The 26,742-nt window shown below is 36.1% G+C and overlaps 1 protein-coding gene across 1 annotated transcript in view; it reads right to left on the bottom strand.

Annotated features, from left to right (window-relative positions):
• The window catches only part of Nars2 (asparaginyl-tRNA synthetase 2, mitochondrial), a 111,672-nt gene that overhangs the window by 67,521 nt on the left and 17,409 nt on the right, over positions 1-26,742 (bottom strand). Inside the window, exons 5-6 of the mRNA XM_070034916.1 lie at positions 23,585-23,665; positions 7,603-7,697 (exon numbers count right to left, since the gene is read on the bottom strand). Coding sequence (XP_069891017.1) covers positions 7,603-7,697; positions 23,585-23,665 — 176 coding nt within the window. The remainder of the gene's footprint in view (positions 1-7,602; positions 7,698-23,584; positions 23,666-26,742) is intronic.

The raw sequence follows: 26,742 nt of genomic DNA, 5'->3' as shown, positions 1-26,742 counted from the left end.
TATATTCCCAGCCCCTCATGCCACTTATAAAAAATTCTTATAATAAAGATGATGTGCAGAGGGAATACTGTTTCATCATAAGTCATGCAATGAATACATTTCTTTCTGGGTAATGTCACCCCTTCCTTCGTTCTATCCCAGTTTTTCTCTCCATTCCCACACACAAGTTGTACAGTTCATTTTCAACATAGTGTCTAGTGAGTACCACTGCTGCAATTGTTCACATTTTGTCCCTCCATTTCTGTGACGCCCCCCACCCTCCCAAAGACAAACAAGACAAAAAGAAAACAACAACAACAACAAAAACTCCCTCTTGTTTAGGAAAAAATGTCCTGGTACTAGTGGTTTACACCCAGAATTCTAACTGCTCAAGAGGGTAAGATCTGAGAATTGTGGTTCAAAGCTAGCCTGGGAGGTAAAGTGTGTAAGACAACTATCTATAATTAATGACCAAAAAGCCGGAAATAAAGCTGTGGCTCAACTTTAGAATACTAGCTTTGAGCACAAAAGCTCAGGGACAGTGCCCAGGCTCTGAATTCTAGCTCCAAGACTGGCACACATGTATGTGCACACACACACAAATACACTGTAAAGTTTTATCAGTTTCAATGGTTGTACAGTAATCCATTATATGGATGAATCATAACTGACATAACCCTCAGTATATTGTCAGGATCCAAAACATTCCATCTTAATTTTCAAGTTCTTTTGTTGAGCACTTCCAACTATTTATAAAAATTAAGACAGAGTCTTATGGTCCACACATGTAACTGTAAGCTACTACATGGGAGGTAAGATCAGGAAGAACATGGTTTGTAGCCAGCCCAGGCAAAAAACTTCTGAGGCTTCCAATTCAACCAATAAAAGCGTGGCAAAATTTTATACACCTATCACCCTATCTATATAGGAAGCATAAACAGAAGAACTGCAGTGTAGGACTAAAGAGGGCAAAGATACAGGACCCTATTTGAAAATAACTAAAGGAAAAAAGAAGGGGTGGCAACAGGGGAGAGGGGAAGAACTGATGTATATAGCTCATGTGGTTGATTAATTGCCTAGCAAGCATGAGATCCTGAGTTCAAACCTCAGTACTACCAAAAAAATTACTATTTCAGCTGGCTCATGCCTGTAATCCTACTCAGGAGACTGAGATCTGAGGATTGCAGTTTAAAGCCAGTCCAAGCAAGAAAGCCCATGAATGCATATCTCTGATTAACTACCAAAAAGCTAGAAGTGGTGCTGTGGCTCAAGTAACAGAGAACTAGCTTTGAGCAAAAAAAGCTCAGAAATAGCACCTGGGCCCTGAATTCAAGCCTCAGAACTGAAACAAAAACAAAAACAAAACCAGTTACTATTTCATGACCTATATTCTCTTAGGGGTTACGTTAGTTTCCTAATCACCACAAACAGACTAATATAAGACAGCACAAATTTCTCCTCCTAGCTGTGAGGATTAAAGTCTGATGGCAAAGCCATGCTCCTTCTGAAGGTTCTAGCACAGAAGCCTTTCTTTACTCTTCCTAGTTTCTGATGGCTATCAACAATCCTCAGTATCACTCCAACATGTGTCTCTCCATCTTTATACAGTCTTCTTTTCCATGTCTCTGGGACCCATATGAACCTTGTGTGACCTAATTCTAACTTGACTGCATCTACAAAAACTATTTTCAAATAAGTACATTCATAGGTTAGAATTTAACCTTTTTCATGAGACATAATACAAGTCACTAAAGAAGTCTTAAAAAAAAAATAACATCCCAACCGCCTCCCTCAACAATGTCTAATAATAATAAACCCCATTGAATTCTTTCATGAATTTAAGATACATGTGAAGTTTTAGCATTCTTATTTTTCCTGTATCCTGAAACATTTCATTATTATTTCATCACAGTGTGACTTGTTTCACCATTACTCATTATTTTTCATTATATTAAAGGAAAAGAATATTAAGAAAATGGAAAAATGATGCCCAAGAAGACGTTAAAGTAGTGAGATAAATTATCAGCAGTATGTTATCTTCAATTTCCATATTGTAGTGCAAAAAATACTGACTATATAATCTTTCAAGAAGGCCTAAGAAGAGCCTGGATACTACACTACTCATATCATTTTATAGCTTTCATGAGAAACAGTTGGGAATTCAGACCTTTTATTTTCCTTTTATTTATACTTCCCTTATAATAACAGAAGAAAAATGATGAGAAAAACTGTTCATTATTATGTGAAAGCAAAAAGATAGTAATAATCTAGTCTCTAATGATCATGGTAAAATTGGTTATATTAATGAAATCTCAGACAATGAGCCTTCAGATACACAAACATAAATGAATCATACCTTTGAAAGGACAAAAATATACTCAGCACTTGCTTCCAGTTAGTCATTCCACAGTAAGGATTTCATCATGCAATAATGAGTAATAAGAATTGAACCACTTATTTCACTAAAAGAATATGCAACAGTACTTTCATTGTTTATGATATTTATACACTAATATATAATGTGCTTAATATGGTTAATAACTGCATAAATGCTGAAGGCAAATATGATACAAACATTTTTGGAAGGAAAATGAAAAATTTCCCCTTTGTATACCACCTTTATAATACCAATAAAAAAACTTTTTAAAATGAAAAATTCCATTAACATGATCATTCTAATTGGTAATTTAAAAATGTTTTGAACTTAGGTCCAGCACAACTATGTTTATTGCAGAATTATTTACCATAGCTAAGATAGGGAACCAACCCAGATGCCCCTCAGTAGATGAATGGATCAAGAAAATGAGGTAAATATACACAATGGAATTCTATGCCTCCATCAGAAAGAACGACATTGCCCCATTTGTTAGGAAATGGAAAGACTTGGAAAAAATTATATTAAGTGAAGTAAGCCAGGCCCAAAGAAACATAGGTCCCATGGCTTCCCTTATTTGCAATAACTAGTATATGTCTGAGTCAAGCAGAAAAGGTCAGATAAGTCGATGCTAGGGAAATGAACCCCAAGATAAGTATTCAGATTTTTTTACATGCGATTGTTTTTAACATATTTATAAGATGACTTCTTTGTTGGTTTCCCCCATGGTATAACCCCTGCTTTCACTGTATTTGATGTTGCTATAATTTGTGGAGGGGAAGGGAAAAAACAAATCGTTTAAATAGGGATACCGGTGGACCCATTGCAAGAATGAGATGTACAAGTCGTTAAGTCAAAAAATGAACTTTACAACTTTGGTGGGGGGGGGAGGGGCTTGAGTAGGGGAGTGTGGGGGTGGGAAGGGGACACAAAGGAGGAGGCAACAATGCTTGATAAGAAATGTACTCATTATCTTGCCCATGTAATTGTAACCCCTCTGTACGGTATTTTCACAATAAAAAAAAAAAAGAAAATGTGGTCTATATACACAATAGAATTCTATGCCTCCATTAGAAAGAATGATATTGTCCCATTTGTTAGGAAATGGAAAGACTTGGAAAAAATTATATTAAGTGAAGTAAGCCAGGCCCAAAGAAACATAGGTACCATGGTTTCCCTTATTTGCAATAACTAATATATGTCTGAGACAAGCAGAAAAGGTCAGATAAGTTGATGTTAGTGGAATGAACCCCAAGATAAGTATTTAAATGTTTTTGCTTTCATGTGATTGTTTCTAACATATTATAAGATGATTTCTTTGTTGCTTTGTACTCCCCTCCTCCATGGTATAACCCCTGATTTCACTGTATTTGATATTGGTATAATTTGTGAAGGGGAAGAGAAAAAACAAATCATTTAAGTAGGGATACAGGTGGACCCATTGCAACAATGAGATGTACAAGATGTTATGTCGAAAAATGAACTTTACAACTTAGGCGGGGGTGAGGGGTACTTTAGTGGGGGAGAGATGGGAAGGGATCGGAAGGGGAAACAAAGGAGGAGGCAACAATGCTTGATAAGAAATGTACTCATTGGGGCTGGGAAGGTGGCTCAGCGGTAGAGCGCTTGCCTTGCATGCATGAGGCCCTGGGTTCGATTCCTCAGCACCACATAAGCAAAAAGAAAAAAGCCTGAAGTGGCACTGTGGCTCAAGTGGTAGAGTGCTAGCCTTTAGCTGAAGAGCTGAGGGACAGCGCCTAGGCCTAGAGTTCAGGCCCCACGACCGGACACCCCCCCCCCAAAAAAAAAAGAAATGTACTCATCTTGCCCATGTAATTATAACCCCACTGTATGGTATTTTCACACACACACACAAAAAAAAGTTTAAAAAAATGTTTTGATCTTAGGAAAATAAAAGATGCCCACCTCCCTTCAACAAAGTTCTCAAAAGTATTGTTTTTTGACAATGTGAGTGCAAAACCAGAAGTACAAAGAAATTAGAGCTAGCTAAATATTAAATGTGTATTTGAAATCTGAAGTCAATAATTATAATATGTATTCCAGTTAAGTATGTCAATGATGAATCATAAGCTGTATTTACAGTGCTGTGCCCATTGGAGTGCTTTCAATTCAAGAAATGCAAGATTAAAATATGAATTTTTCAGCATCAAGAAAATGAAAGAAAGCCACTTAATGGTGAAAAACACGTGCTTGTATAATTAACATATGAAGACTTCTTCCATCATGATGAAATAATGACACTGCCCCATTTGTTAGGAAATGGAAAGACTTGGAAAAAATCATATTAAGTAAGCCAGACCCAAAGAAACATAGGTCTCTTATTTGCAATAATTAGTATACATCTAGGATAATCTTAGCAGATGAGCAGACTAGCTCAATAGCTATGTACATATTACCATATAAGATGATGCTAAGTGAAATGAACTCCAAGACGTGGACACAGAGGTTTTTCTTCGTTGTTGTTGTTTTTAATGTACTATGTGATTTTTTTGTTTCTTTTTTATATTCTTCCCTCATGGTATATCCCTTGTTGTCACTGCATTTGATTTTGGTACCCTGGCATTGTATGTACATTTATTTGAATTAGGGAAGAGAAGGGGAACAACAGAATGGTGAGACAAAGGACAAGGGGGAAACAATGTAACAGCAACATACACAAGACAATATGTTGGAAATGATCTGTACAACTTGGGGGCGGGGATTGGGAGGAGGGAAAATGGGAGAAAAATGAGGGAAGGGATAACAAGTTTGATAAGAAATGTACTTATTACCTTGCTTATGTAACTGTAACCCCTTGGTACATCATATTGACACTAAAAAAAAAAATGCTCTCTCAAAAAAAAAAAAAAGAATTCTTTTACCCCTTTCAGAGCAAAAGGGTTTATATAGGCATTTCTCCAAATAATATATACAAGTGGCCTACAGGCACATGAAAGGATGTTCAGCATCATTAGCTAGTGATTAAAGAAATGCAAATAAAAAACATTATTTCTCCTGAAATGGCTGTAATAAAAGACAATAGTAACTATTGACAAAGATATGGACAAACTTATCTTTACACATTGCTAATGGGACTGTAAAATGATGCAGCCTCTCTACAAAATAGTTTAGCAATTCTTCACATAATTAAAACTGGAGCTGTAATGACACAAAGTTCACTTCTTAGATACTTGCCCAGAAAGATAAAAACATTTCCACACAAAAAATTCTACTCCATTGCTTGGAGCAATATTATTCATTATAGCCAAAAAGTAGAAAAAAATAAAGAGTATATTATCTAATAAATAGGTTAGACAAGATATGATAGATTCATGTAACAAGTTTTTTGGATGATATTACTGATACATGCTGTAACATGAAGAATATTTAAAAACATTATGCTAAATAAAATAAGCCAGTCACAAAATATAGTATTTTATGAAATTTGAAATATTCACAATATCCAGAATACATGAATTTGTATAGATCAGAAAGTAGATTAACTGTTGTCTAAGGTAGGTGACAATCACTAAACAGAGGGTAGGGAGTGACTCCTGATAAGACAATGTTTCTTCCTGGGATGGTAAATATATTCCAAAATTATGACAATGATGTTTGAACAACTACATATTAAAACTTACTGAATTATACACGTCAAATTTTTTATAGTATGCAAATTATCTCTCCATAAAGTTCTAAAATCAGATCTGCTACCATTCTTAGGAAAATTCTAGTAAAGTTGATTTTTGCCATCACTTTATCTTTACATTTGCACATCATTCATAAGATGGATTAAACATATTAAAAACAGGGACTGGCAGTGGTAGCTCATGTCTGTGATACTAGCTATTCAGGAGTCTGAGATCTGAGGATCACAGTTTGAAGCCAGACTCAGGAAAGAAAGTTTGTAAGTCTCTACTACATGCTCACTTACATCTGTGTGAATGAAGGTTTTAATTTTTAAAAATTATATGTTAACAGGAATAGGAATTTCCTAAGACATGCCCAGTATGGCCTTACCACAGCCAGTTCTGAAAATGTCCTATTCTAACAGTGCTAGATTTTCTATAAAGTCAACTTCTTGGAGCCACCAAACAACATCTTCCTGTCTCAAAGATGAACATAAAAATAACCTAGGGGCACATAAAAAAATAATTTTTTTTTTTTTTTTTTTTTTGTCGGTCGTGGGGCTTGAACTCTGGGCCTGAGCGCTGTCCCTCAGCTCTTCAGCTCAAGGTGAGCGCTCTACCACTTGAGCTACAGCGCCACTTCCAAAAAAAATAATTTTTTTAATGCAGCCCCTGCTAAACTGGAAGATTTCATTCTCTCATTTCTGATTTCAAAGTGCTAGAATTAATATGTATTTTTACGACATTAAAAAAAAGCCTGGAAAGAAGTTAAAAGCAAAATGAAAGGTGCTGGGATTACAGGTTGTATATTATCATGCCCAGTGACTTTTTTATCCTGTAAGTAAAATATGTACACAAAATAATCTATTCTAAGATATTTCCTTTGAGTTTTTTGATCTGTGCACATTGAACACAATGGGAAGCATTTTTCTCTCAGGCTATTTTCTGAAGACATTTGGTTTTTACTCACACAATGTTTGTATGAACAAAAAAAGATGTACTAAGGAAATTTAGTATTCACTAGGTCAGCATTAAGAAGGTACTTACAGAATCTCAAAGATTTCTGGTCCAATTCTGTGTCTTTAAAAAGCAAATTGGACCCAAAAGAATGTAAGACTTTCCAAATGTCTGAAGAAGAAAGAATTGAGAATTCATTTGATTTTACTTAGAGACTTGCTAATGGAACTAAGGGTAAATTGAAACCAATTAGCATTTCTTTTCAGCTATTTCAGGTGCTTTTTCTTTTATTTTTAAAATTTTTCTTAAAGAGAAATAAGTCAGTACTTGGTTCACTTGAAAACTATGTACTCCCTTTATTCCTATACAGATGATTATCTACATTTAAATTTTGATTGTATGGTTAAGATTTAGGCAAGGATAGATTTTATCAAAAACCAACTTTATATTTTCTATTACATATTTACTAAAACTAATGTGTACTCCTTTGGTAAGAAATTTGGGTATTTTAAACTGTCAGTCTACAAAACTTATGTAAAACCAAATGGACTAATGAGAAAGACTAGTTTCAATTTTTAGTTTTGTGCATTGAGAGAGGAGGCACTATTTCTCTTTCCCCAAATCACAATCAGCACAAGCAAAAAAGAAAATAAAGTTCTTTACCCTGCCATCACTTCAAGATGAAGTTGTCCCGAGACAGTTAAGAAAGCAGGAACATCGAAGAACTTCTCATTGGGTACATTTATTTTGCTTAAAGGCTGAAAAAAAAAAAGACAAAAGCCACAAAAAGCTATTATTTATTTTCCTTTGGTTTCACACAAATCACTTTTAATATAAAATACAAGTAAATCACTACAAAAATTCATAGGCAGAGTAGGGCAGAGAAGCACATGCCTGTAATGTCAGCACTTGGAAGGCTGAGGCAGAAGACTATTGAATGCAAGGCCAGCCTAGGGGTATAGAGAGATATCCTGTCAAAAAAACAGAACAAGAGTCCAAAGCAAGAGAGTTTGAGCCTGTGGGTGTGCCACAGTGGAGCAATGCCTAAATCAAAGGAACCTGTTTCTTTAAGCTCTTCTGGCAGTGATTCTGACAGGGAAGTTGACAAAAAGTTACAGAGTAAAAAGCAAGTTACTACAGAAAAGCAAAGGACAGGCAAGACTTGGAGAGCTCTGGCATCTTCTAAGCAGAGCAGCAGCAGCAGAGATGACAACATGCTTCACATTGGGAAAATGAGATACACAAGTGTTCGGGACTTTAAAAGGAAAGTTCTCATTGATATTAGAGAATATTGGCTGGATCCAGAAAGTGTAATGAAGCCAGGAAGAAAGGTATTTCTTTAAATCCGGAGCAATGCAGCCAGCTGAAGGAACAGATTTCTGACATTGAAAACTGTAAAATCTGAGCCATATAAAACCTCTACTGTTCTATTTGTTTTAATCTGTCTTTTTTTTTTAATTTAATTTTATTTTATTTGAGAACATACTGTACAGAGGGGTTACAATTACATGGGCAGGATAATGCATACATTTCTTACCAAGCATTGCAGCCTCCTCCTTTGTTTACCCTTCACCTCCCTTCCCAGCCTCCCCCCTCCCCCCCACCCAATCATACCTCCCTCCCCCCCCCCACCGACATTGTAAAGCTGGTTTTTGACATGACATTTTGTACTTCTCATTGTTGCAACAGGTCCACCTGAATCCTTAAACGACTTGTTTGTCCCCATCTCCTCCACATGTTATACTGACATCAAATATAGTGAAAGCGGGGGTTACACTGTGGGGAAGGGACATACAAAGCAACAAAGAAATAATCTTATAAATGCTTTAGAAACACATGCATGAAAGAAACGAAAACATTAAAATACATATTTAAGGGTTCATTTTCCTAACATCACATTATCTGACCTTTTCCGCTTGACTCATACCTATACTAGATATTGCAAATAAGGGAAACCATGGGACCTATGTTTCTTTGGGCCTGGCTTATTTCACTTAATATAATTTCTTCCAAGCCTTTCCATTTCCTAACAAATGGGGAAATGTCATTCTTTCTGATGGAGGCATAGAATTCCATTGTGTATATATACCACATTTTCTTGATCCATTCATCTACTGAGGGGCATCTGGGTTGGTTCCATATCTTAGCTATGGTAAATAATGCTGCAATAAACATAGTTGTGCTGGTAGCTTTAGTGTGGTCTTGTTTGTAAACATTTGGGTAAATGCCCAAAAGTGGGATTGCTGGATCATAGGGGAGATCTATGTGAAGTCTTTTGAGGAACCTCCATACTGCTTTCCAAAGTGGTTGAACAAGTTTACATTCCCACCAACAATGAAGTAAGGTTCCTTTCTGTCCACATCCCCTCCAGCATCTGTTGTTGTTAGAGTTCTTGATTTTTGCTGTTCTAACTGGAGTGAGGTGATATCTCAATGTTGTTTTGATTTGCATTTCTTTTATAGCTAGGGATGTTGAACATTTCTTCATGTGTCTATTGGCCATCCTTCTTTCTTCTTCAGAGAAGCTTCTCTTTAAGTCTTTCACCCACTTATTTATTGGGCAGTTGTTTCTTTGAGGATTTGTTGTTGAGTGGTTTAATTTTTTGAGTTCCAAGTATATTTTAGATATGAGACCCTTGTCCGTTGTATGGCTAGTAAAGATCTTCTCCCAATCGGTGGGCTTTCTATTGATCTTGCTAGCTATGTCATTTGCCCTGCAGAAGCTCTGCAACCTTATGCAATCCCATTTGTCCAACCTTTCTTTGATTTGTTGTGCTTCCGGGTCTCTATTCAGAAAATTTCGGCCTGAGCCAAGGAGACCTAGGGTTTCTCCTATTCCATCCTGTAATGTTTTCAGAGTGTCTGCTTTGAGTTCAAGGTCTTTGATCCATTTGGAGTTGATTCTGGTGCAGGGTGATATATAAGGATCTAGCTTTAGTTTTCTACATGTAGTTAACCAATTTTGCCAGCACCATTTACTGAAGAGGCTTTCTTTCTTCCATTCTATTGTTTTAGCTTCCTTATCGAAGATTAGATGGCTATAGGTCTGTAGGTTCATTTCTGGGTTTTCAATTCTATTCCATTGGTCCTGAGGTCTGTTCTTATGCCAATACCAAGCTGTTTTGATTACTCTGGCTCTATAGTAGAGTTTGAAATTTGGTATTGATATTTAATCTGTCTTTTTACACTGGCTTTTGTTTGCTAAAATGTTTTCCAAGCTATTGTATATTTGGATTGCAGAACTATTTGTAAGATGAATACTTTTTTAAAATTAATGTGCATTATTAAAAATGTTTTGAGAGAAGCTCATTCTCAACTTTATTAAGGAGGATTGCTTTGTGTCTCCCATCTAGTTTAAAATAAAATTAAGTAATTACAAAAAAAAAAACCAGAACAAAACACTACAGTGCAATTAAAAGAATGAATGTTCCTTTGTGAAAATGAGGCACATACCTAAAGAGAATGATTACATATGTAGTACTAATGCCAAAGAAATTTGCCCTGTATTTTCAAGGCAGGTACAACTAAAGAATATACTGCTTTTTTAACACATTTCTTGGTAAAAGATAATTCTGAGTAAGGGACAAATCAAAGAAAGAGATAATGAATTAAAAACTTTAAATATGCAACATTTCATAATCTCTTCAAATTCTGATCCACAATTAAAACTTAATTTTCTCAAGGGACCTGTCTATCAAATGTCTTATTACTAAAATACTAATATTCTTAATACTGATTTGATAATCAACATAAACAATTATAATCCACAGGTTTCAACCACTCAGACTGAAAATACTTTTAAAAGAGAAAAACTTGTCTATACCAAATACATACCTTTTTCTTCCTGTCATCCCTAAATAATATATTGAAACCTCTACAGACCTCTGCTGAAAGATGATTTAAAGCATACAGACGTGCCTGGGTTATAGACAAATATTGCATTTTTATAAAGGACTGGAACATTTGTAGATTTTTGGTATCCTTGAAGATCTTAGAATAAATATGTCAGAAATACATCAGGACACTTATATTTAAAATTCTTGGCAACAACCAGAGGCGGAGTAGGATCCCTACTGTCTGTGGGGCGGGGGGAGGAGGAAGAGAGAATTCCAAGTCATGCATTCTCACTCTGGTTTTTCACTCATGTAGGTACTCCTCTATATTGTGATTTGAAAGCAGCCCATGAAGAAAAGGCTACCAGATTCTGCCTCCAAAATAACCAGCAAAAAGCAGAACTGGAGGTGTGTCTCAAGTGGTAGAGTGCCAGTTGAACAGGAGGAGTTTAATTCAAGCCACAGTACCAGCATACACAAACATAGACACAGACAGACCACACACACAAATGTTACATTAACTGTGAACTTAATTTGACAATATTAAAGTGACATTATAAAGTATGTGTTAGGAAAAGTAATCATAGAGAGTAATGTTGGCAAAACATGTGGGGGAGGTATCTCCAAAGACTTACTTCTAAACAGACGATCCAAAAACAGAGTAAAGACTGTGAGGACTCTGTAAAACAGTCTAGGTTATAGCAACCAGAAAATTGCTGAGTCAACAAAGAGCAACTTGTCAGGCATGTAATCCTAGCTACTCAGGAGGCTGACATCTGAGGACTGCGGTTCAAAGACAGCCCAGGCAAGAAAGTCTGTGAGACTCATCTCCAATAAACCACCAAAAAACCAGAAGTGGCACTGTGGCTAAGTGGTAGAGTGCTTGCCTTGTGCTGAAGAGCTCAGGGAGAGCACCCAGGCCCAGAGTTCAAGCCCCAGGATGGACCAAAAAAAAGTAGCATTCAGGGAAGAAGTGGGTTGGGAGGGATGGGTAAGAATGTTGAAAGGGGTGACACTGATCAAGATACATTGTATTCATAAAAGGCTTCTTTAATTGACAACTCCTTTGTACAATTACTTACAGATTTTTTTAAAAAGGTATTTTGAGCCAGGCATTGGAGGCTCAGCGGCTCACACCTGTCAGCAGGCTGAGGTCTGAGGATCTTGGTTTGAAGCCAGCCCAGGAAGGAAAGTACATGAGACTCTTTCTCCAATGAACCACCAAAAAAACGGAAGGGGCACTGTGGCTAAAAGTAGTAAAGCGCTAGCCTTGAGTGAAAAAACTCAGGCTAGTGTCCAGGCCCTGGGTTCAAGCCCCAGGGATGACAAAAAATAAAAAGTATTTTAGAAGTATATGAGGCTTCTCCTTAAGACAACAGTTTTTCCCAAGATGGATAAAGATTATGTTTTTACATTTTTTTGAAAATTGACAATGTTTTTAAAAAATCTTTTCATTATATAACATGTATAAATGATATAAAAACTATACATAAAGTTTTTTACATAACATTCTTTTAATTACAAAATACTCTGTGATTTTTATAAAAAGTAACAGCAATATGAGATCTGTACTAAAAAATTAGAATTTACCTAACAATAGCAGAGTGTACATCTTTTCATGTGCACTCCAAAACTTTTAGTCTGACTCACAACTGTAATCTTAGGTATTCAGGAAGCTAAGATTCAGAGGATTGTAATAAGACAGCTCAGATATAAAAGTGTGAGATTCCACCTCTGAAATAACCAGCAAAAAAACAATGTTAGAGTTGTGATTCAAGCAATAAGAGTACTAGCCAAGTAAGCAAGCCATGTGAGTGAAAGGCTCTGAATTCAAGCCCCAGTACCCTTCACCCATTTTTAAAAAGACTGAAATCACACAAAATATCTTCTCTGACCATAATGGAATAAAACTAGAAATGTAAAATGGTATATTCCTCCAAGGGAAAATATTTGGTGATTTCCTTAAGAAGCTAAAATAGTATGTTATGATCCAGTAATTCTACAATAGTCAAAAGTAGAAACAGCTCAAATAATCATGAATGGAGACATGGATAAACAAAACCTGATACACAAAACAGAACATTATTCAGCAGTAAGAAAGTGTGTGTCTACATATTCTTTCACTATAAACTGTTTAAATATTTTATGTACTATAACAGATAAAACTTAAGAACATTATGTAAAATAAAGGTCAGCATAAGTAAAATGCCACATTGTATGACTCAATTGATATAAAATAGCTACAACTGACAAATCCACAGACAGAGATAGTGACTTACTATCTGCAGGGAGAGGGAAAGTGGGGAGGTGATATTTAATGGACAAAAGGTTTTTTTCTGGAATAATCAAAGACATAATTTAAGAGAAACGGTACTTATCAAATAGTACTTATCGAATGTTATATGAATTTATCTCAATTCTTGAAAAGCATATATTATATTAGAAAGTATTTATTAACCAGGCATAGTGGACTATACCTATAATCCCACCTACTCAGGAGGCTGAGACAGGTGGGTTACTTGACAAGGCTCAGGAGTTCAGGACCAGCTTGGGCAATACAATGGGGCTCCGTGTTTCTTGTAATTATTAAGTCTGATTAGTCTTAAAAATCTACTTGACTAGGATTACAAATTTATATTTTAGGACTGGAATTTTAAATCTCTCTCTTATCTGCTGTGCCCCTGGGACTCTTCAAAAAGTTTCTGCCTATTCCTTTACTTCTCTGAAGCTGTTTATATTGAGTATTTTGTAAGCAATGCAAAACTGATTTGATACCAACCCACATAAACAAAAGCTCTTTGGGGTTCTTTATGACTTTTCAGTATAAAGGGATTTTGGGAACTGCTAGGCCATTAGCGTGTCTCCCCCACTAGAAGAGAAAATAGAATCTAACCAAAATCCTAAATAAAGCCTTAATAAATAGGTGTTCAAGTAAAAGAAATTACAGACAAAAATCTCATAATCTTCCAAATTTGAAAATCTTTAAATCAAGCCTCAAATCTCCAGAATAATCTTTACAAAACTGCAATTCTGATTTTTCTAAAAACAGCATTAAAAATCTTTTAGTGCCCCTCTAGAATATATCTGGAACTAGCACGGAAGGAACTTTTTTTTTTCTTCTGTTTTTCACCTTTCTAAGTCCTGCTTCCTCTGCTTCCATTCTGCATTTCAGTCATGTTTATGTACTGAGTCCCAGTAGAAGATTTTATCCAAAAGTACAAGACTTTTTTTTGGGGGGGGAGGGGCGGAAGGAAGCAACATTTGAAACCAATTCAGTGAAGTCTCTCTCATCCTAATGTATGACTCAGTCATTCTTTCTCCATCTTATAAAATGTATCACAGCTACACAATGTAACTCAGTGTTTCCTTATAATGTACAATAGAAAAAACTTCGCTAGGTTATTCTGTCATTGGAGGACAAAATTATCATAGCCAAGAAACAGAAAACTAAGAAGAACCAAAAACATTTTAAGTGTATATAGCCCAGCAAATTTTCTATCATAGGGGTCTAAAATCCTCCCTGCTTCTTTGAAGATTTCCAAGAAAGTATTATCTGTTCAGTAGAACAAATATAGTTAGGTAGTTCCATAATCTCAAGGAAAGGTAACAGGAAAACCCATACAAATCTGCTCTGTCTCCATGTAAAACATAGAACAAGGAGAAAGCAAGAGGCAGTTAACTGGATGGAAGAAAACAATATGTCTTACTTGAGATCCTTAGTCCCAAAGTACTCACATCTATTTTATCTCCTTTTGATTTTTCTATCTGCTTTTTCTCCTTACTCTTACCTTCCCCTCTTCCCATTTCATTAACTCACAGTCCAACAGTTGAAAAGCACAAATATGAAGGATGTAATCTTACTTTAAAAGGTCTAAAACCAAAAAAATGTCCTATTTATCCCAATCTACAATTTCCCTTAAACTAAGATCATGAAGGAAAAGGAAAATGCTTACCATCTATGTGCACATGACCAGTGAACATTCTAATTTTATTCCAATTAAGGGCTTATCAGAAAGTCAAACCTTTTACAACATAGATCTTTGAGTTAAATGAGATTTTCTTTTGCAATAGAAGACTTAAAAATGATAAGCACTGAGTGTTAGGCCAACTTCACACTCAACTAACTAGTGTTTTGGCAAGTACTGTACTAAAATCCAGGTTTCTATGCTTCTAGTACCTTTCTAAGACACTAATTTAACTAATTGCTCTGATGTTCACTTATTTCCCATAGAGCTTAAAAGCAATAGTACTCAGAATGCTTTTTAAAAAGTGTATCATTCCAACTAGGTGCTGGTTGCTCACACCTGTAACCTAGCTATTCAAGAGGCTGAGATTGCAGTTCAAAGTCAGTCAGAACAGGATTAGGTCTGTGAGATTCTTATCTCTAATTAACTATCAAAAAAGCCAGAATGGAGCTGTGACTTAAGTGGTAGAGTACTAGCTTTGAGCAAAATAGCTCAAGAGCAGTACCCAGGCCCTGAGTTTAGCCTCAGATCTGAAAAAAAAAATTCTTTTTAAGTATTTCATTCCAAAGTAAGGGATTCTAATCATATAAAACAAAACACAGGGACCAAATCTGTTACAGAATCTCTAAAGATTTGTGGTTTGGTAGTTTTATATTCCCTATAAAGCTGTGTCTCAAATAGGGTTGTTATCATTACTAAAGAAATTTCCTTGGTGTGCCATTAGACTATATCACTTACATAACAACTAAAGCCAAGAAAAATAGGCTCAATAAACTGAATTCTAGTTTGCTAGTTATGACAGTTCAGGATTTTCCTGTTAGTTATAATCCATGTACACAGACCTTTCCTTGATTTAACAATTTCTAATAAGTCCAGTTTCTAGTTTATGTTTCCATATTTTCCAACTACTACAAATTAGTATCTTGGTGTATACTGAACTTTGGAATAAAAATAACCTTTCTTAAAATAAAAGTCCATTTACATTCCAGAACACTCACAAACAAGAACACCCACTCAGTCCTGAGAAAGGTTTCATTCTGGCAAATATTCCATCAGCAGGAAAGGATGTTGTTAGCTCAGACTATTTGTAAACAGTCTGCTTTCCAGCTAAACAGTCTGAGAGAAAAAGAACAAGAAAAGGAGAAAGGGGGTCTGGTATCTTTAAGATCAGAGGGTGGTTAGGCAAAAAACCAAGGAGAAAAACATAATGTAATATCAAACAAAACAACAAATTTGTTCCTAATGTGAAATGTACTGTTTTTTTACATATCACTCCAAAATCCGAATTTTGGTTTATTAGTTATAAGACTGGGACCATAAGATGGTTATGACATGGTTCTATTCTCCAGCTCTTTCCTTCATAAAAGAAAATCACTTAGCCCCATCTCTTGAAATGACTTAACCACCACTAAGCGTAGCAGGTAACTCAATAAATACTTAAAAAAAAACAAAAACAGAAATTATACTAAGCACCCTAAAACCTACCAAAAACTATGAAAGCTAGCCTCAGATCTCCTACCTCTTCTCCAAATATAAAAATGTTCTCAGCCACATGAGGAAAGTGGGGTAATGACAAGTGGAAGAGGGAGGGATTAGTTGTCCTCGGTGGCTGTGGTACATAAGGGCAAGCCACTAAGAAATGCTGATGTGGGGCTGGGAAGGTGGCTCAGTGGTAGAGCACTTGCCTTGCATGCCTGAGGCCCTGGGTTCGATTCCTCAGCACCACATAAGCAAAAAGAAAAAAGCTGGAAGTGGCGCTGTGGCTCAAGTGGTAGAGCGCTAGCCTTGAGCTGAAGAGCTGAGGGACAGCGCCCAGGCCCAGAGTTCAGGCCCCATGACCGGACTGAAAAAAAAAAAAAAAAAAAGAAATGCTGATGTGCTTTTTACCATTTTGGTGATATCTAAAAAAGACTTGCATAATTTGGGGGAATCAAAGTACCTCTTGAAGTCAACATTGCCATGGAGTACTTCCTGCAAGCATCACATCCATAATATTTATTAATTTCTAATAAAAACTCATTCCCCAAATGATTAACTAGCATTGGCCTTAAAGAGTATAAGCTCAAAAGGTTTGTTTATAAAGCTGATATTTTCTTTAAATTTATGACTACTTATTTGAATTTTAGTGTCCAGACTAGCAACATGACAATTCAAGTTAAAAGGGAAAAAGAAGCCGGGCGCCGGTGGCTCACACCTATAATCCTAGCTACTCAGATCTAAGGATCAAGGTTCAAAGCCAACCCGGGCAGGAAAGTCTGTGAGACTCTTATCGCCAATAAACCACCAGAAAACTGGAAGTGGCTCTGTGGCTCAAGAGATAGAGCACTAGCCTTGGGCTGAAGAGCTGAGGGACACTGCCCAGGCCCAGAGTTCAAGCCCTATGACCGGCCAAAAAAAAAAAGGGAAAAAGAAAATCCATTTTTCTACTTTAGTTAGCAATGGAAATAATTACTCATAGAAAGAAACAAATTTTCTCCATATTAAAAATTCAAAGAGCTAGGCGCCACTAGCTCATACCTGTAATTCTAACTTCTCAGAAGGCCAAGATCTGGTGATCACAGTTCAAAGCCAGAAAAAGATTCTTATATCCAATTAACTACCAAAATGTCAAAAATGGTGCTGTGGCTCAAGAGGTAGAGCACTAGTATGAGCAAAAAAGCTCAGGGATAGCATCCAGGTCGAGTTCAAGCCTCAGGACTGCACACACTGTCCTCCCCTCACCCCACCCGGTACCAACAAATAAAGAAAAAAGAAAAGATAAAAGATTTCTAGCTCTAGCACAGATTATCAACTACTACATAAACTTTGGATCCAATGAACATTTTATGATCTATCTCTTCAATTCTGTTTTAAATTAATATATGTCCACCTAGATTATAGAAGTACATTTTTAACTCATTTCTTCTCTTTAATACTTCCTCACTTCCAGAAACAGCTAGATGATCTCATTAAAAGTGATTAGTTGGGTGCTGGTGGTTTGTACCTGTAATCCTAGCTACGCAGGAAGCTGAGATCTGACAATCATGGTTTGGAGCCAAAGAGACAAGTCCAAGAGACTTACCTCCAAATATCTAGCAAAGAAAGAAACAATCCATTGCAAGTTTGGCTCATGTGGTGGAGTGGCAGCCATGATTCAAAAGCCAAGAGAGTATATAAGGTTCTGAGTTCAAGCTTCAATAACTAGCAAAAACTTTTAAAAAGACAACAGATTGATGTTATTCCTGTGTTTATGCTATAATTTGGATATGGTTTGAATTTGTCCCTCAAGGTGTCACATGTTGAAAATCAATCACCACTGTGAAGTACTGAGAGGGTGAAAATGTAATCCCACTATAGTGTTTAGACTGGGACCTTTAGGAGGTGTCAGGGAAGAGAAGGTTCTTTTCAGAAGAGATCTGACTTGGGTTAGCCCATGTAACATAAATAATGTGTGATATAAAAAAACTTATCCATAAAAATTTGCAATCACACAATTTTTGAGGTCCAGGAACTTCAGAATTTCTCAACCTCAAAATGTCTGAGACCCACTTCTAAAGTACATAACAATTTGGAAAGGAGAAATGCCCTTACATCAGCATGCTTCTGTATACTAAGTTTTTCTTATTTCTTATTAGAAATTTTAAGTTTTCATAGATGTCATTCCCTTAATCCTTACAACCTAAAGTACAGTGTTAGTCACAATTTCACAAGTGAAGAAGCAGGATAACTGTTCAAAAAAAAGATCTGATTAGTCTTTTTGTCCCCCTCTTTTCTGGCATGGAAGTATGGGAAGTTTCTCAGACTTATTTCAAGTAAAACTGGTTAAAAAAATTAAAAAACAAAAAAAAGTTTGCAACCATTTAAGCATATAGCAAATGAGAAATTATTCAAGAAAATCTACTAAACCTTGGTAAGGACAAGTGTTTGGACCAGGGCTCACTCCAATTCTACTCACAGTTTAGCAAGGTAGAAATTATAAACCATACTGATACAGACAAGAATACAGGAGTCTGTTTGTTCTCAGGTGAAAGGTCTTGCTCTAGCTCTTAGGGTATAGGTTTCAGGCCAGGAGAGTCAAGCCAAAGAAATTGGGACTATTGTCACAGCCATTCCTGAGCACTCAGCAAATAAATTAGAAAGTCAATAAAAAACAACACAAAACAAGCAAACAAACAAAAAAAACCCACTTATTGTCCATGTCTATAGCACTAGAGCCCTGACTACTAGATTTTGCATAGGCAAAGAAGCAGATCATAAAACCAAGGCCCAGATCTCTCCTTAAAAGAGACTTAACTATATTTACAATCAAGTATGGAAAAGTTCAAATTGAAGGAATACTCCTCTGAAACAGTGGTGGTTGTGGTAAAAGGCAATTGAAGACCAGCAGATTCATTGTAGATAAATGCTAAACTGTAGCTGGCACAAGCAGCTCACACCTGTAATCCTCACTTCTCAGGAGGCTGAGATCTGAGGATTGTGATTCAAAGCCAGCCCAGGCAGGAAAGTCCAGAGACTGCTACATACAATTAACTGCCAAAGAACTGGAAATGAAGTTGTGGCTCTAAGTGGTAGAGCACTAGCCTTAAGTACAAAATCTCAGGGACAGCACTCAGGCCCTGAGTTCAAGTCCCAGGACACACATGGACGTGGATGTGGACACGTGGATACACAGACACAGACAACACACACACACACACACACACACACACACACACACACACATACACACACACACACACACTCTCTCTCTCTCTCTCTCTCTCTCTCTCTCTCTCTCTCTCTCTCTCTGCTGGATTTGTTACTTTGCTGGGGAAAAAAAATCAAAAACAGAAAGTTGGCCAGGAAGATCTTTTTGAAGTTAGAATAAATTTTACATATTGACCTTGAGAGCTATTCCCATAAAGGAGTCTGAATTTGATTGGATCAGTTTGTGATACAACTTATGCCCTGGGAATTTATTGAAACAACATAGCAAAAAGCTTGCCTACATGTGATAAAAGACATGTAAGTAAGTCCAGTCCTAACTACTGCTATCTATGAGGGACTATAGACAGATGAAAGGCTGTGCCTCTCAAGACAACATCAGAATCTTCATACTACTGGGGGATAAGGGTAGATAGACTCAACACCTTTTTAAATGTACCAAGGACTAGAATATAAATTTCTCCAGAGAAGCTATACAACGGTCAACTCATGCATGAAAAGATTTTCAATATCCTTACTCATTAGGGAAATGCAAATCATGTCCACTTTGCATACTTTCAGATGAATATAATCAAAGAAATAAAAAACAAGTACAGATGAAGATGTAGTAAAACTGAAACCCTCCTACACTGCTAGTGGTAACGTAATGGTGTATCCACTTTGGAAAATAGTTCAGCATCTTTTTAAAATGTTAAGAGTTACCACATGACCCAGAAATTCCATCTAAAAGAAATGAAATCATGCTTATTTACACAAAAACTTTTCATAAATGTTCTCAGAAGTATACTCCTTTTAGCCAAAAAGTAGTGACACTACAAATGTCCATCAACTGCTAAATGGATAAACAACATGGTATATCTAAAATAGTAAAATAGTTGTGGGATATAAAAAGGAATGAAATAATGATACATGCTCAAACACAGATAAACCTCAAAGCCCACATTAAGTGAAAGAAAACAGACACAAAACATGACATAAATGCATCTGTGTGTAACAGTGCCCAAATGTTTCAAGTCAGTGAATTTAACTTAAATTGACTATTAACTATGTTATATAGTCAATTTAAACTGTTTGCTACTAAACTGAGCTGAAATATTATTTATATAAAGGCAAAATAAACACTGACTCTCATTTAAGCTCAAATAATTCTTTAGAGATTCCCTTACGATGACACTATTTAATATAAACACACAGACACACACACACCCCTTCTGCTACACAGCTGTTATGCTGATCTGTTTCTTTTACAGTATTTCACATTGAAATGGTATACTTTCAAGTGCATAAAATTTTATGCTAGGTTCAGAAGATCATGACTGTAAACCTAGCAACACAGGAGGCAGAGATCAAGAGAATCTCAGCTGGAGACAAGTCCAGGCAAAAAGATATCAAGGCCCTACCTCAATCAATAAGCTGGATGTGATGATATATTACTATAATCATAGCTATGCAGAAGATCAAAGGTAGGAGGATTGCTGTTTAAGGTCAATCTGGGCACAAATAAGAGACTCTAAGAAATCACTAAAGAAAAAAAAGTCATTTAAAAGACTCCATTTCTTCATTCCTAAAGCTTTCCAGCTTTATTTACAATTAACCAATATGACTTTCTAATCCGTTCACTCAAAAAACATTTGCTCAATTCAATTCTCTTCACATTGTTTCCTTTACCTAGGAGCCCTTTCTAAGGTACAGTCAAACCACATGCTCATTTTGAAGACATTTCTGACCAAGCCAATCCTCACTGACCTAATTTTGCTCCAGATTTTCTATCTGTTATCATGGATAACACTGTAACTTCAAATGTACTTACAGCTTCACATATTCCCCATCAATTTCTGATCTGCCATAGTCTCTATTCTTTCCTTAACCTTGCCATCTCAGAGACAAACTATCAATGCTTCTGGGTCTAAAATAGCCTTCCTCCTGGTAAAACACTGTAAATTGAAAACACTAGAAGTCCTTATAGCTAACACACAGAGCATTAGAGCTTGGCCACACATTGTACTGCAGACTGACTGTGCAGTTGCTGGGAGCTGTGGCTAGCTGTTCTGCCCAACACTGTGATCTGTTGCTAGCTAGAATAAGACATTGCTAGCTAAGCTGGGAGTGTAGCTGAGTGCTACTCAGCTTGCCTAGGAAGGTCCTGAGTTCAATCTCCAGGATCAGCATCACAAAAGCAAAACCAAAGTATGGTTTCTGTTGAATGGTATCACTTTTGTATCATCATGAAGTTGAAAAATCCTAAATTGAACCATCTAAATGGTTCATCCACAGTTGCTCAAGAACTGTAAAGACCAAAAGCATTTTGGGAAATCAGTTGGAGCCTTAAGACAAAAAGGAAAATATATACAAAGAATACCATAGAAAAGTAATATCAAGGCTAAATATCATCAATTCCTGACAACTAACTAGCTTTATAGCAGAACCTCAACTACATTTTAATGTCCCTCAGTACATTTAGTATAGCATCTTAAACACAGATGGTACCAAATAATGTTCAATAAGTAAATGCCGTGGATGCAATTTCTCACATATATAATCAGTTGTCCCACATCTTAACAAATATCCGAAGTCTTAAAGCAGGAAATGGAGATGTCAGGAAGGAAAATAAATAATCCACTCATCAATATGAATGCTAGAAGTACACATTCTAATGTGCTTTTTTCAAGGTGACCTTTTACTGTTGTCTTCAAACCTGTGTGTATACTAGGCATTGTTGTCTTTAAATGCTTACTGATATTTCAATGCTATGAAAGAAAATAAAAAGACAAAGATTTAAATATAGAGGTATACCTCTTCCAAAAATTGGTGCCAAGATTCAAATTCCTGTATCAAGAGGTAAGAGCTTCCATAGTAAGCATAATGCTCTGAATTCACACTCAGTACTGCCAAGAAAAAGCTTCACATGACTCTGCCTCTACTAGTAGTTAATGAATACTGGAAGGACAGAGGGTATGGAGGAGACAATAAGGAGTGCTGCTTCCAAAGACCAGAGTTCTAGCAGGAGCAAGACAGAAGTCTTAGGGCTTGAACTTCTGAGAGCAACAAAGATAGCAGGTCACACATAACATACAAGCCAAAGACTGCTGAAATCTAGCTGGATCCTGACAGTAGGAAACTCAAAACAGTGAATTTAAGATCCTATCTTTCTAGGACTTGAATAGACACTTTTAACTCCACTATGTAATATTCCTCTCCCTAACCCTAAGATAATATAAACATAAAAATTTCTCATTTGTTTAGCTTTAGAAATATAATTTTTTCTCTATTTATCTTTATCTAGTAATTTGCCCTCAGCTGCTTATAGCCTAGAATGTACACATTATAATCACTCAGATCTGCCATGGAGATTTCCCTCATAGCAAAATAGTTACCTCCAAATTTATACTTCCAAGTTTGGAAGAAACTTTTTAGGCTGTAATTCTATTTGTTTAGTCTTTCTCATACTGGCTTGCAATGCTAGGACTCTCTTCAGAAAGTTCTGTTAAGTGAAGTAAGCCAGGCTCAGGAGACAAACAGCACTTTTTTGTTTTTGTTTCTCTTCTCATATGTAGAAGCTAGATCCAAAATACATGCATGACACATACACAGAATTCAATGCACTTACACACAAAAAAACTACTAAAGGAGAGTATACTTAAGGGAGGAATCCAAAGGTCTAACTCCTCTGAACAACTAATGTACTATTTATCAAAATGAATCCAGTAAATAGAAACTTGTTTTGAGTGAGCAAGTTAGGGCATAAGGATGGATGAAGGGTGACTGTATGTAGTCATTATATTCAATGTACATTATGTAAAAATGAACTATATAACTTGAGGGTAGGAGCAGGAGGGGGGAAATGAAGAACAAAGGAAGGGGTGACATTGACCAAGAAACATTGTACTCATAACCTGACTTACGGAATTATAAGCCCTTTATACATTTACTTAATAAAAAGTAAAAAAATAAATTCACTTCTTCCAGTCACAAGGTAAGTAATATGGCTCATAGGATGAGAAATCACAACAGTTTGAATGTTTATTAAGGATTACTGTACTACTGACAATTTCAGGTGTTAGTCATAATCTTCTATATACACAACTCCTATTAAATTTAAAGTGAACACCTGGGAAAACAAAGTCAAACAGAAATATATGTCTACAGGAAGAAGAACACAACTTACCTCAACACAAAAAAGCTCTCCGGCTCCCTCACAGTCATTGGATGTAATTATTGGGGTATGAATGTGCACAAAACCACTGTCCTGGAAGAAAAAGAAAAACACCTTTTTCAGTGTATTTGCACATGAAACAATTCTAAGGAACAAACTGTTATACTATTAAAGTGGCCCTACGAGAATGTCAAATCAAATTCCTTCAAAGTCCTCCATTCACACATCTCACACACACACACACACACACACACACACACACACACACACACACACACACACACACACACACACACACACACACACACACACACACACACACACACACACACTTTTTTTTTTTTTTTTGAGACAAGGTCTTGCTGTGTATATCTCAGGATGGCCTCAAACTTGAGGTCATTTGGCTTTAGTCTCCTAAATGTTGGGATTACAGGTATCCACTACCATCCCCAGCCAGATGAGTGTTTTACTAGGCACAGAAGCACAAAGAATTTAAAATCTGGAAGAGTTGGACATTAATTTTTCTGAATAGAAGGAAAATGAGTGTCAGAGATTTATGTGATGATTTTTCAAAAGTCACGTAACTTGTCTTTAGCTAAGGTATGGTTGGAATCTATATCCTTGGGTGCTCCCTGTAATGCTGTTTCTTCCTAATTCTTTAACACACTTGATGGTTTAGCAAACACAGTCACATGCACAAACACATGCACACATAACACACACACACAAACACACACATTGACTAAGGCTAATGTATAATGCAACTGCTTATGTTGTAAAGGGAAAGCAGAGTGAACAATATGATGTTCAGTTACCATGGAATGAAATCTCAATTGTAATGAATCATCAAAAAGGAGAAAAATTAAGGCTGTCTGATAGAGAGACTGAAGAAAAACAGCAAAGAGGCAGAAATGACTTAGAAAGTATCTGTCATTCAATCGATAGTACAATGAATTGCACATGGAGAGGAGCACTTTCTTTGCCTGAGAAATATTCTTGGCAGCAACTAGTCCATCTATCACTAAGGCGCCCAATTGCAGCCCTTCTGATCAAAAGTCTAAGACTATTTCCATTAGTGAACCACAAAAGCTGGTGGTAATAGGACTGAAACAAACCATTAACTTCAAGAATATACTCCTTTCATTTTGACTATGGTTGTAGACATGGACATGACAGAGTGAAGATCTAAAAGTAAATTTATAATACTAAGGTAGAACAGTATGTGCTTACTGTACAATTTAGCTTTGAAATAGATACAATAAATTCAATTCATATACTCATAACTCTGCCAAGTTCTGCTATCACTCATCTCTAGGCTTTATTTGAGACCACCTAAATATGACCTTTCTGAATTAAAGAATTCTAGTTATAATACAAGATATTTAGTCAACAACTTGCTTTATCATATAGACTGGTTAAACATTCAAGCTATAAATTAAAGAGCCTCAGAAAGTATTCCAATATGGAATTAACCTGAGAGAAATGTGTGCCATGCAGAACGCAGTATAGAGAAGCAATCAATCAATAAGAAGTACAATCAATAACACTACTGCATAAAATTTTTATCGCATAGGAGCCAAGAATTATGGACATGAATCATTTATTTCACATGAATGTAAGTAACCTGGAATATAAGTACAGTAAACAAAGGAAGGAAGTGAAAAATCCAAAGAAAACCATGGTTGGGAAGGGGAGATAAAAAGAGTGGAGAAAATTTAATGGCTAAATATAATTACTTAAGTAGAACTGGTCAGATGTCATAAAAACAGCACTTTAAGTCTGAAGTAAATAACTATATGGGATTCTAAAGAAAACACAAAGATTCAGCACTGTAAATCTGATGTAAATAACTACTAGGGATTCACACAAGAAATGAGAATTATTTCTAACAATATTTTCACCTTTAATGCTGCTAACAAAACTTAACAAAATCCATAAAATTATGGAGAACTTAAAGGAGAAAGTATAAAGGAAAAATAATAATACAGGTAAAAGGAGTCCAAAAAAGAAAGTATGTATGTGTGTTGGGTAGAATGAGTTGGTGGAAGATGGGACAGCAAGATAAAATGGAAAATAAATTATAGAAAAGAATGCAGTGTTGTCAGTATCTGCCTTAAATGGGTTATCAGCATCAGGTGCTTTTCACCATTGCCACCAAAGAAGGAGCTAAAAGTAGAAATAAATACTTCAATCGATTTTTCAGATTCTACACACCACCTCCAATTATCTAAATATTTTCATACACATTTTAGAACCAGGCATTTCATAAGGTTCTGAATATCCAGAATTTACAAAATTCACATACTAAGACCCATACAGCACTCCAAAGACAGATATGTACAGTGATAGGCTGTATTTTGTTTTCACATGATTGAACTATCATTAATAATCAGCATCAAAAAAATATAGGTGCTCCACTGGCAACTAATAGTGTTAGTAAGAGAAAAAAACAATGACAATCAAATATATATGAAGTGGGGCTGGGAAGGTGGCTCAGTGGTAGAATGCTTGTCTTGCATGCATGAGGCCCTGGGTTCGATTCCTCAGCACCACAACAGCAGAAGAAGCCAGAAGTGGCGCTGTGGCTCAAGTGGTAGAGCACTAAATTTGAGCTGAAAGGCTAAGGACAGTGCCCAGGCCCAGAGTTGAGGCCCCACGACTGACAAAAATAAATAAATAAATTAAATTAAATTTAAAAAATATATAAAATGTATTCATAGGCTTTCAAAAGACCAGCAGTCTGGAGCCATTCAACAAAGGGGTAAAGACAACTGTATTCTTGGACAGGCTTTCACCCACTGCCATAGGCAGGATAAACCCTGAAACTCACAGGAAAAACCTTTACTCTAGTTACCCAGAAAATAAGAACAAGAATTAACAAATAGTTTCGCATCAAATTAAACAGTTTGCACATCAAAAGAAATAATTATGAGGCTCAAGAAACCACAGAATGGGATAAAATCTTCAGTGATTATTTAATGGACAAAAAATTAATATACAAAAAGTTAAAAATAAACAGAAAAAGAACAATCCAATTAATAAAAGGCAAATAGACTTGAACAAAAGTTCTCAAAAAATGAAAATACATATGGCTAACAGATATGAAGAAATGTTCAATATCCTTAGCCATCAAGAAAATGCAAACTGAAATTACTCTAGGATTCCATTTC

This window comes from Dipodomys merriami, unplaced genomic scaffold, assembly GCF_024711535.1.
Source record: "Dipodomys merriami isolate MVZ:Mamm:240054 unplaced genomic scaffold, mDipMer1.0.p SCAF_25, whole genome shotgun sequence".
Taxonomy (NCBI): domain Eukaryota; kingdom Metazoa; phylum Chordata; class Mammalia; order Rodentia; family Heteromyidae; genus Dipodomys; species Dipodomys merriami.
Note: the sequence above shows the minus strand (reverse complement) of the source record. Positions and strands in the feature narration are given on the sequence as shown.